The sequence below is a fragment of the Lytechinus variegatus genome, chromosome 2 (genome assembly GCF_018143015.1).
Source record: "Lytechinus variegatus isolate NC3 chromosome 2, Lvar_3.0, whole genome shotgun sequence".
NCBI classification, from domain to species: Eukaryota; Metazoa; Echinodermata; class Echinoidea; order Temnopleuroida; family Toxopneustidae; genus Lytechinus; species Lytechinus variegatus.
The window spans coordinates 12,591,027-12,604,969 of NC_054741.1; the positions used below are offsets into that span (position 1 = coordinate 12,591,027).

Genomic DNA, 13,943 nt, shown 5'->3' on the forward strand with positions numbered 1-13,943 from the left:
GGCTTTCCATAGTTGTGTTTGATTGGATCAATCATATCATAACTCTTTATATGACGGGGCCCAGGATATTTTAATAAATACTGATGTACGTATGTGGCAAACCATAATTACCACTTGTATTTCTTGATGAAGAAATTGAATTCTTGATATCAGTAATTGATTTGATTCTATCAGGAAATCATTTTGTATTATTGACAAAATGGTGATTCTTGATGGGGAAATATGATTAAATTATAAAGCACTTTCCATCCATACGCAGGTACATGTATACACTGGCTAAAGTGTTCCATTATACATTTATCTTTATTTGATAACTTAAATTGTCCATTTTTACAAGTCTTTGGTTCAGGTACTTGTTTGTTTGGTTTTTCATATTATGAATAGTGACTAAAGCACTTCCTCCCACACATTTTAACACTTTTCATCCTCAGTTTCTGAAACTGTATGAAGTATAGGGTATAATGACACAAATGAGGAAAAACAAAACAGAGTGAAAAAAATCAGGTAGGATCTACATAGTGTAATTAGATAAACATTTTCTTTCATGGTTTGCTGCTTTTTGAACGTCAATATGAAATAGACAATTTTTCCTGTTTATTATGAAAATCATTATTTACTCTCATATGGTTACTCCATTTTAATTTTGTACAGCTTTTTTCCTTCAAATTACTATGGGGTTGTTTTGGACATTTCAGTATAGGAGGCCGTTCTCATTATGCTTTCTAAAACTAGTTTACTGGAAGCTGATTCAGGAAACCAGTTTGGATGATGGCTTTGCTAGCGTTCCCAATTGAGCACACGAAAGTGGTTTTCAAAATCACTTCACGTAAAGCGCTCTTGTTGCTATGGAAATGCTCTCAGTGGGGTGACACGTTTCGCGCGAAATTCGAAACCGCAGCATGGTCATTCTACACCTGTCGTGTGGAGTAGCGCGCTCAAAATGTGCGAAGATCGCTTCCTGAAGAATGGTTGTGTCCTCACTTACGCTAAAACCAGTTTAACAAGGCAAAGCGATCTTGAAAACTACATCACAAGGTGGTTTTCCAAACTGGTTTAGAAGATCGCTTCCAAGACCGCTTCGACCGTTCTCACTACGCGTTAAACTAGTTTCCACTAAACTAGTTTCCAGTAAACTAGTTTTAGGAATGTAGTGAGAACAGCCTCTAGGTCTCAAACCCTGTGTATTTATCTGCTACATCGGATTTCAAAAACTGATGGCGAATTTCAAAGAAAACTGTTTAACGAATCCCCTTGATCCAGATATTCAAGTGGACCTACTAGTGAACATGTACTTTATTTTACTCCATCGTGATTATGTTACCTATTAGCCTGCCATGCCAGGAAATGGTTAAACGATGCAACTTGACCTGACTTTGCATCGTTTCTGAGTCCTGCGTGACGGAAAAAAAGAGAGTTGTGGACTGCAGATTGAGTAACAATGATGTTATTTTTTTCTATCGTATGTGTCCTTACCGGGTAAAGGTGTTGTTGTTGATTGACAGCCTTCTTCAATTGAGAGTGATTTTCTTAGGTTTTAATGAATATTTGTGCCTCATATATGGTTGAAGTAGGACACAGTGATGGTTATACATGAAATAGGGTTACGAGAATGATTTTAGAGCAGATAAACAGCTTTGTCTTCTGTTAGATGAAATAACCATAGGCTCAAAGATTTGAAAGAGCTTTGTACATTTTGATGATTTGACTTCATAGCAGCTACATGTACCTGTAGGTAAGATCTCAGCAGCAATTGGTGCACAGGACATGCATCCCACAAAGCAATAAAAAAAAAAAACAACAACAACATATTCTATTTATTTATTAATAAATCATATAGTCTTTTTTTTTATTTATTTTTTCTTATTTTTTACATCCTTTAGAATAGAGCTGATGTCAAGTCAAGTAGAAGTCCTGATTGTGTATGGGGCATGATCTATTGAATGATGAGTTTCAACTCAGGGCATTTACCCTTTACTATCCTATTATGTTGCTTAATCCTTGAGCAGTTATGTCAACTCAAAATATTTTTGGCCATTCCTGTTTGCTTTTGGTCGCCATGGACAAAAGCAGTTTGTTGGAAGATACTATCAGTCCAAGTCCCCTAGATACAATCTAAATGGAGGTCATAACATAAAGCAAGATCCTGGTGATATTTGTTAAGTTCCTATTATCCTAGATCTATTTTTTTCTGTGTTGGCTTAAGGAAGCGAAGAGCAATGTTCAATGTGATTCTTGGATCAGAACCCCCTATGAATACATGTACCTGTATCCAACATTTTATTTAACCTCTTAAAAATGGAAAACTCAGGGGAAGGACAGAATATTTCAAATTTCATTTGAACAAGGAACTATGCCTGAAAAATATGAATACCATTTTGATATGCAACATGTACATGTACTGTGTTCTTTTAAACTCTGTATTGCAGAGTGAACTGTTTGGCACGATGCGTTTTAATGCTAAGTGTGTTATCAGGCATAAAACAGAGTCCTGTTTCATAAGACTTGTTATTAAAAGAGATGCATAATTTCTATAGCAAATTTACTATTAGCCAGTAAAACTGAATGATTTCAATAGCTTTAAACTGTCACTGCATATTATTTTGTTATTATACATGTAACAAGTTTTATGAAACAGATCCCAGCTCTGGCAAGTACGTACATGTACATGTACACAAGCCTTTAAAAAGTGCGGAAGCTGTTCTTGCCATTGAGCAGAAAAATTGTGCTGTGTGACTCACTGTTATATTCTTTGTATTTTATTATATTTTTTTAATTGTCCCTGATTCGTGTTAAAACCCTGTGAACCAGGGGCAATTTTGTTTTTAAATTACCCGGTCTGTGGCTGCTTATTTCAAGGCTTGTACATTACATGTGTAAAACTTTCATTCAGAATTTTAGTGGGGTAGAAATATTGAATATTTCATTGTGAAGCTTGATTTGAAAAAATAAAATGTATGAACCATTAACAAAAGACATCCAGTCTGGTCTTGAATATCAAATGAAAAGAAGAAACTAAAGGTACCAAATCATAATGATATTAACGATTTGACATCCGCCTGAGTAATCAATATGAAGAAATAGGATTGATACCAGCACACAAAATATCAAGTATCAAATTTAATATATAGTACAGTATACATGTAGTAGATTTACCAATATTATACTGTATCGATTTTCAGAGCATATATATGTACATGTTAATTCCCCTGTAAAGGGAGTCTTAAAATTTTTATTTTCAGATGATATCCTTCCCAGGTACTAGGAAGAATGAGGCCTGCTCTGTTTTATGTTATCTATTCTGTTATATTTTGATATCTGTATCTTTTATTTGTTATCTTTCGATTGGTTTAAATAAGAAATATTCTTATATTTCTTCTTTCATTAAAACCAACGTTCAAACATGGGAAGATGAAATATGTTTAAATTCCCAGTATAACTCCTGCTTGCAAAAGATTTTCTTGAGTTTGAATTTAAAGTCATGTGAGGTAAACATACCTGGAAATAAGTCAGGAAATAAACCACCTTGAAGTTTAAGAATATCAAGTATTCTCTGATCGGGAAATTAGCCCTGATCTACCTGGATCAGAAAATACCAGGTATTTGCCAATGTGATGGTAAATTACATGTAAATATGATAATATCTCTGAAAGAAAATACCCACTAAATAGGTACTTGCCTAAATTAAGAGAACATTCGCAGAGATTTTTCCAAGCAAGGTCGTGGGTATTTTGGCACTCGGCAGTGTATGGGCATCGTCGGCTGCTCACGCCTTGCCTACTAATCAGACCATACTGTGCATGCTCATAAACCTTTGAGAACTTTTCCCATAAGGGTCTACTTTGGGTTGGTATGAATATGGAAATATCAGATATTTTAATGCCTGGAAATTTTTTATAATTTAAAAGACAATTCCACTCGAACAAAAAGTTTATTGGAATAAAAAGAGAAAAATCGAACAAGCATATACATGTATAACACTGAAAATTTTATCAAAATCAGATGTAAAATGAGAAAGTTATGATATTCTAAAATTTTGCCTGGAGTTTTGCTTTATTTCACAAAACAGTTTTGCACATCCTGGTCAGAATGCAAATGAGGACACTGATGACGTCATCCACTCACTATTTCTTTTGTATTTTATATGAAATATTCTCATTTTCTTCTCGTGAAGCGAAACAACAATTAATTCTTCCTTGAACATGTGGAATTATAGCATTGTTTAATACTATCATTCAAGTTTGTCCTTATTGTCAAATATGTAAAAATGAAATATCGTATAATTCAAACAATAAAAAACAAAGAATTAGTGAGTGAAGAACATCATCAACAGTCTCATTTACATGTACATGTCACTGAATTGTGCATATCACTTTTTTGTTAAAAATAAGCGAAACTTAAAAATGTTTGTAACTTTCTTATTTTACATCCGATTTTGATGAAATTTTCAGCATCATGCTAATTTGATTTTTCTGTATTTATTGAAAACAGCATTTTTCTGAGGTGGACTTGAGCTTTGACAGGTATATTGTGTTTGATCTGAAAAATAGATTAGTGTATTGGTGATATTACATGTATGGCCAGATAACTTTATTCATTTTTATTTCCAGATTGAAATATTGGGGGGGGGGGGGGAGCGGATGATAAAATGATACATGTTAAAAAGTAAATCACAAGAGCTCTCTCAATAGAGTAATTGGTTTTGTTTCTTGGAAATGAAAAAATACATTGCATGAGTCAGAATACTAATACACAATTCAAATAATTGGAGTAGTCCATGAAATGGCAGCCTACCTTGTTTACACACATGAGAAGTCTGAAAATAAATGCATCATCATGAAAGGTTTTATTTGCACAATTTAGTGATCTCCTGATCATGCTTCAAAGTTCAAAGGACCATCATTTTGTAGATAAATCAATTATTTTCTTCTTTTAGGGGTGCACATTTTTCTCTCTTTGCTTTGTGAACTTGCGATTTTTATCAAAATAGACCAATGTTGCAAGTTTGGAACGACATATACGTAAATCATATTGAATTTTTTATTAGTATAATACATGTATTGTAAGTGAACCTTGCCAGGGGGTGTTTCATAAAGCTGTATAAAGTTAAGAATGACTTTTGACTGGTGAACCTTTCTTACATGCTAAATCATCGCTAATGAACATCTTGATGAATACCATTTACCACAAGAAAGGATCACCAGTCATTCTTATAGTTGCCCTTAACTTACAAAAACAGCTTTATGAGACGGACCGCAGGATCCTATGCAATTTATTTGTATGTTTATCATTGTAATCAATAGTAGGAATGTGCATTACCTCTATACAATCGGGGGGGGGGGGGGGGGGGAGGGCAGGGCAGTCAAATGTATTGATGTACACATGCATGACCAAATTATTTCCAAATAACCCGTGAACGAATTTTTCTCTGCATGCAAAGTAACCCCCCAAAACAAGTTTTTCGCAGGCTTTATTTACACATTTTGGCCCCTAAACAAGTTGTCGCCACCCGGGAGAAAAAGCTTGAGGAAAAAACCTACCCTAAACACATTTTGCTAGTCTTAAAAAGAAAAGCTTTGGAAAAGAAAACATACCCCACATGTTAATGTTTTACCCTGCGATTGACAATTGACCAGTCTCTCAAAACCACCTTTTTTATAAAATCGGTGTTTTTGATGCCCTCAACGAGTGCACGCGCGGCCCGCGTCAAAAACTGAAAAACACCTCTTTGAATAAACACGTTTTTTTTTGGTCATGCAAGTGTACAGCAATATATTTGACTGGCCCCCTTGGGCCTTTGAGTTCATTGCCTTTCTAATAGCAATGTGAATGAGGAAATTCCATACTCAACGGCCCATGTTATGAATCTGGGGTTAACATCAATTGTTGTTTAGATCTGTGGTTTTACTCTGGGTAGCCAGTTGTAAAGAGAATGTCTAAGGCCAAGTAAAAAAAGATAGTAGTTGATCGTCCGGGTTTTTCTGAGAGCGGTGATGAGGGAGGTCCTTGCTATTGCTATCTTACTATTTTTTTTAAAAACAGGGAGGCATTTTCTTGGCCGATTTTTGACATCAGTGATGAGGGAGGTCCTTACTATTTACTATTTTTTTGCTATTTTTTATTCAAATGATTGTCTATGGAGTCATGTTCAGTTTTCCAGAGCCAATCTCTTTTTTAGCTCTGGGCATGGTTTCGCATCGCAGTTTCCAGCTGCTTGTTCGTGTACATAATGTTTAATAGTGTTCAATTTTCATTCACTTTTGTCTCACCTGCAAAGCAGAGTGAGACTATAGGCGCCGCTTTTCCGACGGCGGCGTCAACATCAAATCTTAACCTGAGGTTAAGTTTTTGAAATGACGTCATGGCCATATGGTTAATCAAGTATTACTGAACATCCTAGTAGGGTTTCATGTCACATGACCAAGGTCAAAGGTCATTTAGGGTCAATGAACTTAGACCATGTTGGAGGAATCAACATCGAAATCTTAACCTGAGGTTAAGTTTTTGAAATGTCATCATAACTTAGAAAATACATGGACCTAGTTCATGAAACTTGGACATAAGGTTAATCAAGTATCACTGAACATCCTGCATGAGTTTCACGTCACATGACCAAGGTCAAAGGTCATTTAGGGTCAATGAACTTTGGCCGAATTGGGGATATCTGTTGAATTCCCATCATAACTTTGAAAGTTTATGGATCTGATTCATGAAACTTGGACATAATAGTAATCAAGCATCACTGAACATTTTGTGCAAGTTTCAGGTCTAATGATTAGGGTCAATGAACTTTGGCCGAATCGGGGGTGTCTGTTGAATTACCATCATAACTTTGAAAGTTTATTGGTCTAGTTCATTAAACTTGGACATTAGAGTAATCAAGTATCACTGAACATCCTGTGCGCGTTTCAGGTCACATGACCAAGGTCAAAGGTCAATGAACTTTCTCCGAATTGGATGTATCTGTTGAATTACCATCATAACTTTGAAAATTTATGGATCTGATTCATGAAACTTGTACATAAGAGTAATCAAGTATCACTGAACATCCTGTGCGAGTTTCAGGTCACATGATCAAGGTCAAAGGTCATGTAAGGTCAGTGAACTTTGGCCATGTTGGGTTTTTTTTGTTGAATAACCATCATATCTCTGTAAGTTTATTGGTCTAGTTCATAAAAAGTGGACATAAGAGTAACCATGTATCACTGAACATCTTGAGCGAGTTAGAGTAGTATTCAAAGTCAGCACTGCTGCTATATTGAACCGTGTGATGCAGGTGAGACGGCCAGAGGCATTCCACTTGTTAAAATTGATATTGATATTAAAGATAAATTCCAGTATTGGTAACGATCTCAAAATGACTTTTTTCAGAATCTAATATAAGGACCACCCAAGTGTCTGTTTGTATGAATAAAAAATATGTGCGAAAGGATTCTGGGAGAAATTGTGTAATTGCTGTGAAATAAGCAAAATAAGCGCGGATTTGGTCACTTCCGTCGGGTCTTTATTCCAGCAATAATAATACACTGTCCCACGTGTACACATCTGTGTTGGTGATCTTCGATGTGAACATTTTTCAGCGTAGATTTCAAGATTTCACAAAGTTCAGTTTATGTAACTGTACCAGATCTAGATCCTCGATGATATACTGACAATAAAGTCTTGTTTTACAGACTTTCTCATGAAACCAGTGTTTACTGCAACTACTGGCATTTCTCTTTAAATCCCCCAATGAATACTGTATTGCCTGCTGACATTAGAAAACTCCCCAGAAAATTCAATGCATTTGACAAATTCACATGTCACGCCAGCACAGTCAATCACATCATCCTAGCACACATGCAGTTCACCCAACAGAGTCACAAGTACACAATCACCGTAACACACATCTAAATACAGGCACTATCACTCACCAAAAAAACCCGCTGAATACAAATTACGTCATTAATATTGATTTATCTGTGCATATTTCCAAAGCACGCGACAGATTAGTTCAGATTCAGTAAGCGGGGTCCCCGAAAATGCACTAAAAATTAAGAAATCCGTGATCTTATCCAAGTTTGCAAACTTTATTTCCTCGCTAATTTCTGATGGTATCTTAAAAATTCCATAAAAAACCAAATCAGAATTTTTTCTTTCTTGCAATTACGCCGATATCGGACTTTGCAATTGTTTTTGAAGTTGCGAAAGAGATCCCAGAGTAATCTTTTGAAATTTTTTGTCACTATTCAGCAGCCATAAAAATAGTTAATATCAAGAAAATTGATGCTGCAATCAAAAAGGGAAGAGGGCGTGGACGAGAAACGACACATTTTTTTTTTTTTTAGAAAATAGTAAATAGCAAAAAATTTCCTGCGGCGGCCAAAATTGATGCACGCGAGGACGATCAACTACTTTCTTATTTTACTTGGCCTAACAGTAGATGTGTAATATTTCTATTCACAAAATGACTAGGACCAGAATAGAGAGAACAGTTCATGTTGTTTTATCACTAATATTATTTTTATGTAGTTCCTTGTTTAAATGATATATGCTGCCCTTCCCCTGAGTAGTCCATTGTATGTTGGATACAGGTACATATATTCATTGGGGGCTCTGATCCTAAACAGACCCGTACACTGCAAAAACTCTGGTGTTGATTTAACACCAGCCCAGAATCTATATGTCCATACTAGAGAAGTATTAAACAACACCAGTTTCGTTTTGGTCAACACCAGATAGGTGTTTATACAACACAAATTAGTATTAAAACAGCATCGGTTTGATTCCAAACTGGTGTTGTTCAATACTTCTCTGGTGTGGACTTATATACATGTAGATTCCGGGCTGGTGTTAAATCAACACCGCAGTTTTTGCAGAGTAGGATTGCATTGAATATGCCCTCAGAATCAATAATAAACCCCACCCCTTGGAACAGCCCTGGGTTAACGCTATGGTTGAGATGACTCTTAAAGTAATTAAGCAGTAACTAATGGTAGTATTGAACGATTTTTATCCTTCATGGTTTAATCTATAATGCTGAACATTAATTAATTTGTGTCCAAGGTCCCTGTTTTTTAATGATATTGTAGATGAGATTAGGATTATGTATATTTTATTATCATTGATAATGTAAAGGGAATTTCCCCTAATACTCGCCATAAAACTACATTGGAATTATAAATATATCATTGAATCAACACCCTCTGGGTAAAACACCCGATTTAAGTTTGTCTGTTGGTGTTGAATAATAGATTATGGAATGGACTTTGGTCCTAAGCATTGGAAGAATGGACATGTTGGCTAGAATAATTTTAAAATGGATTCCTTCTTTGGAGCAGTGTCATTAGAAGGTGGACACTATGCATGGTATTAAACAAGAAGTCATCCTTCTATCTCTACTATAAACAAGCATATATCTAATTTTTTTCTCACCCTGAATATATGCCTGAAATATATTTTTATTAGGTGAAATATGTCGCCTGACTGGAAAACAGGTTCCGTGACATTTGCTCTGGCGACAAATGGTCCACTGTAAATTTCACACACTAATGGAATGACAAACTTCAATCCTTGGTTTAACACTATACTCTATCCTAAACCTAACGTAAACCCTATTCCAACCCTGACCCAAATCCTATTTCTTAGACAAAATAAAGTCTGGAGCAGTTGTCGCAGGATCAAATGTTGTGTCGCCGAAAAACAAGCCCTTTTATGTGCATTTAAACTAGGTGTCTCTGGTAATGGCAGTGCTCTCCTCCCCCTTATTTCCAAATCATTTTTAACTGTGAAGTGATAATAAAGCCAATAAGAATTAAAAATTGAATTGATCACACCCATTAATTATCATATATTTCATTTTCGTCTCATCTCATTTGTTACAGTCAACATCAGAGAAATCAAAGAAATCAGACCCGGGCAAGGTTTCCAAAGACTTTGAGAAGTGGCCTGAGGAACATCGTAGGCACCCAAACAACATCTGCTTTGTGGTGTTCTATGGTACAGAGTTCAGGCTGAAGACACTTTCTGTAGCTGGTAAGTAACTTGCTTTCTATGTTTATTTATATTTTTGTATGTAAAATGACACATACAAAATACACACAAACACAAAATGGTGATGGTTGTAATATGATATGAAATGGTTTTAAGGATAAAAGAGTGTGGAAAGCATATGGTTAATTGGGTGATTTCAAGTTCAGTGTTGACCTTTTAGTGTTGGTGTTAGGTAAATTTTTACACGATTATGACTCTAAACATGAAGATGGTCCTGAAAAATCACTCACTAGTTGTTGAGATGTCAAAAATGTGATCTGGATCACATTTACAAACTCAGAATAAGTTTTTGAGCTATGGAAGCTATCCAAATTCCAACACCATGGCCAACACCGGACTTGAAATCATCCGTTGTCTGTAATTAGCTGCAATATCATATTGCCATTGGTCTTTCATTGAGGCAGGATATTTACCACCCCTCCTAATCCAAATCAGTGACTTGATGTCAGTAGCTTAAATAATTTATATAGGTACCCCTGAATGAATTGAAAATGGTGACACATAAAAAGGAATTTAGTTAAAATTAGAGGTAGCCCTTTGTGTAGGCAAATATTTGTTATTCTCGTTTCACCTCTATTATTTCCTTTCTAGTATTTGTTTTGATCATAAAGTTCCAGGAAAATGAGAAATATTTTCTCATTGTGCTTGACTGAAAGATAAAGCTCTTGCAATTTCAATAAACTTACATTTGGGATAGCAGACACATTCTGCCCCAAACACTAGAAGAATTTCATGGGGAAAAAATCTCTTGTAGAATCATTGATATTCACCCTCTGCTTTTTGGCTCTTTTCTCTACTGGATTAAAAAAAAAAAGAAAAAAAAAAGATCAATGATAAATTTATGATTAATTTTTGGTACAAGTCTTGATGATTTTTTATTCAAAACTGCCATCTGGAAAAGGTGAATTACAATTTTCCTTTAATTTGATGGTATACATTTATTATCCTTGATGAATGATACCCTATTTGATAGATAGGCATATAATGAGATTTGGATTTTATAAAACAATGTCCTTAAATATATGAAAAGTAAACTTTCGTCATTATAAAAAAAACCGTTTTGAAGCACAATTAATACCAATACCCACAATGCTCTACAAAACTAAAATTCAATTTTAAGTCTTATTTGATGTTATGTTTATTCAACATCTCAACTTGTACAGAAACTTATGGGTAGTGTAATTCTAGAGGAATGATGCTTTTTTTAGAGCTGAAGCGTAAGTTCAGGTTTTATCAACTAATTTTCAAGCCATGGAAACAATGTTTTTGTGTACAAAAATGATCATACTAGATGATTTGTAGACTTTTAAATCCTTAAACCATGTGATTTTGTAATAAAAATGTAAACGGAGTAATAGAAATTTTATACATGTTAGGATTGAAATGACAAGAAAAATTGGAGTGGACAAATATCAATCACTTTTGAAATGTAGAGGAAATCGGTAACAGTTCACATTTTCATTACTTTTCCCAGTCAGTGTTATTTTAAGCAGCTTAATTTCATGTTCTGGTGATTTGTATTGATCGGTTTTGGTAGGAGAGTTCCGAGTGTTTACTTGGCATTTTGATGATCGGTTAGATTAATTTCCTGTTAAGTGACAGCTAGAGCAAAGCACCATGTCAAATTGGTTACCCATTAACCATATTTTTCTCTTATTTTTGATATGATGACCCTGATGGAAGTAGTGAAAAAAATATGAACTTTGCTTTGATTTTTGATAAATATGATCAAATAAGGTACAGGGAGAGAGACAGAGAGTGAGTGAGACATATATCATGTGAGGCAGTCTCAAGAGAGATACAGGTAAAGGGAGAGAGAGAGAAAGAAAAAGAGAGCATACACTGAAAAGTGGTGGATGAGTCAGGGGTACACATAGAAATAACATAAGAATGGTGTAGAAGAGACTCAAAGAAGAAAAGAAAGGGAACTCTTAAGTGAAAAAGAGAATTATGGAGAATGAAGTACAGAATGAATCAAAAGAACACTCATTTTTGTTTTCACTTAATTTTTGCTGAGATTAAAATCAGAAATGTGTCAGTGCAAAAAGGCCCTTGGGATCACAAGTTCTTGCTTTGGAGAAATTGTCTCTGACGCTAAGGCCCTTCTTGCACTAATGTGACTTTCTAAAGATCATTTGTACAACCACAAGGTTTATTTCTTTAATGATATAATAGCTCTAGCTGGCTTCATTTAGCGTTTCTTTCTGGTCAGAGCATAAAATAATGACACTAGGGCTCGTGATTTCGCCCACAAATGGTCTTGAAAATCCCTATTCACTGCAAAAAAAAGAGTACCAATGTTGCAGATTTAGGCAGTTGGTTTTGAAAAGTAGGGTCCCTTGAAAAAAATTGATTTCTTGCCTGTGCCAGAGGTGCAAAGGGTGACTGTCATTTGCCAGACTTTAGCTCGAGCAAGTGCTTAGTGCATTCAAGGAATTAATCCTGTGGGGTACCCACCTCTCCTGGGTCGAGTGCAGCACAGTGTGGACAAATTTCTTGTTGAAGGAGAGCACACCACTGCTAATGAGCTGTATCTTGTTGAGTTCATGTTTATATCAGAATCACCAATCAAAATCAAATAAAGTGTCAAACAGTTATTAGGGTGAAAATTTAGATGGCTAATGATGGGTCTTGATGAATCTAGCCATTATTAAACTCCCATCGGCAATATATGTTATAAAACACATAAAATTTGCCACTCATACTACATTGAATTTGAAAATAGTCCCAATGTTGTGAAGAGGTGAAATTGTTCTTTCATTGTCAGTAATCAAAAAATAAATGATAGGTAAATTGCTAATTGGTCTACATCCACGTAGTCTCTTTTCAGTCTTGTCTCAGCGTATATGGTCTAATAATCTAGTTTATCCACAGTCAGCCCATCTACTTACCATTGTCTAATATCCAGTAAGGCTACACTCATCTCTTATGATATCCACTTGGTTTAACACTTTTTAGTCTATGTGGTTAGATGAACTGCTTTAATGGACAAACTTTTCATTTGACAAAGAAAAAATAAATAGACAAAATGAAAATGAAAAAAATTGGGTATAGAGTGTATTATAAACTAAACTCTAATACCCAATGGCCCGAATTTCACAAAGGTTGTTTTCTAAACCATTGGTTGGAACCATGGTTTGTGCAGATTTCCTGTATAAATTTTACTTATTTACGCATATATTAAGAAATGTCCAATCCTGATGTTATTTTACTCAGGAGTCCACTGTTTGAAGAGTGGACTCATTAATTCAAAACAATGGACTCATGAATAAAATAGCATACTTAGCCATGGCAACAGACATCAATTTGGCACACAACAACATAAGCGCGCATCAACCTTGGAATTTTTTGATATACGCGGTAAATAAGCATATTTTATACAGAAAATCTGCATAAACTATGGTTTGATTGGTTTCAACCAATGGTTTTAAAACCACCTTTGTGAACTTGGGCCAATATGTCTAATTTTTCATTTAGTGTCATTCCCAGTTAATGTAGACCAATGGGTTTATCCCATGCAGCGTTTAACTACCAACTACTTGCTGATGAAGTGAATTTGAACTATGCATTGTCTTCTTATTTTGTCTTTCTTGCATATTTCAGCTGTGAATGCAGATGAGTATCACCTTTGGATAACTGGACTCAAATGGCTAGCAGAAAACACAGAGAAAAGGCTAGTTACCCATTACAAGTCAGGAGGTAAGATGGGGACGGACAGACAGACAGACAAACTAGCATTGTTTTTGATTGATTTTCACCAAACTCTTACCAATTTTTTTTTTTTTTTCAAATTAAAATAACTTTTGACCTGGGGGCCATTTCATAAGCTGTTCGTAAGCTGAGAGTGACTTTAAGAATGATTGGTTATCCTGTCTTGTGGTAAATAGTATACACCAGAATGTTCATTGGCGATT

At 35.1% G+C, this 13,943-nt stretch overlaps 1 protein-coding gene across 1 annotated transcript in view; it reads left to right on the top strand.

Moving 5' to 3' along the window:
* The window catches only part of LOC121407348 (1-phosphatidylinositol 4,5-bisphosphate phosphodiesterase gamma-1-like), a 69,508-nt gene that overhangs the window by 5,708 nt on the left and 49,857 nt on the right, over positions 1 to 13,943 (top strand). The window contains 4 exon segments of the mRNA XM_041598389.1: positions 9,861 to 9,889; positions 9,891 to 10,011; positions 13,633 to 13,682; positions 13,685 to 13,728. Of these exon segments, the coding sequence (XP_041454323.1) occupies positions 9,861 to 9,889; positions 9,891 to 10,011; positions 13,633 to 13,682; positions 13,685 to 13,728 (244 nt within the window).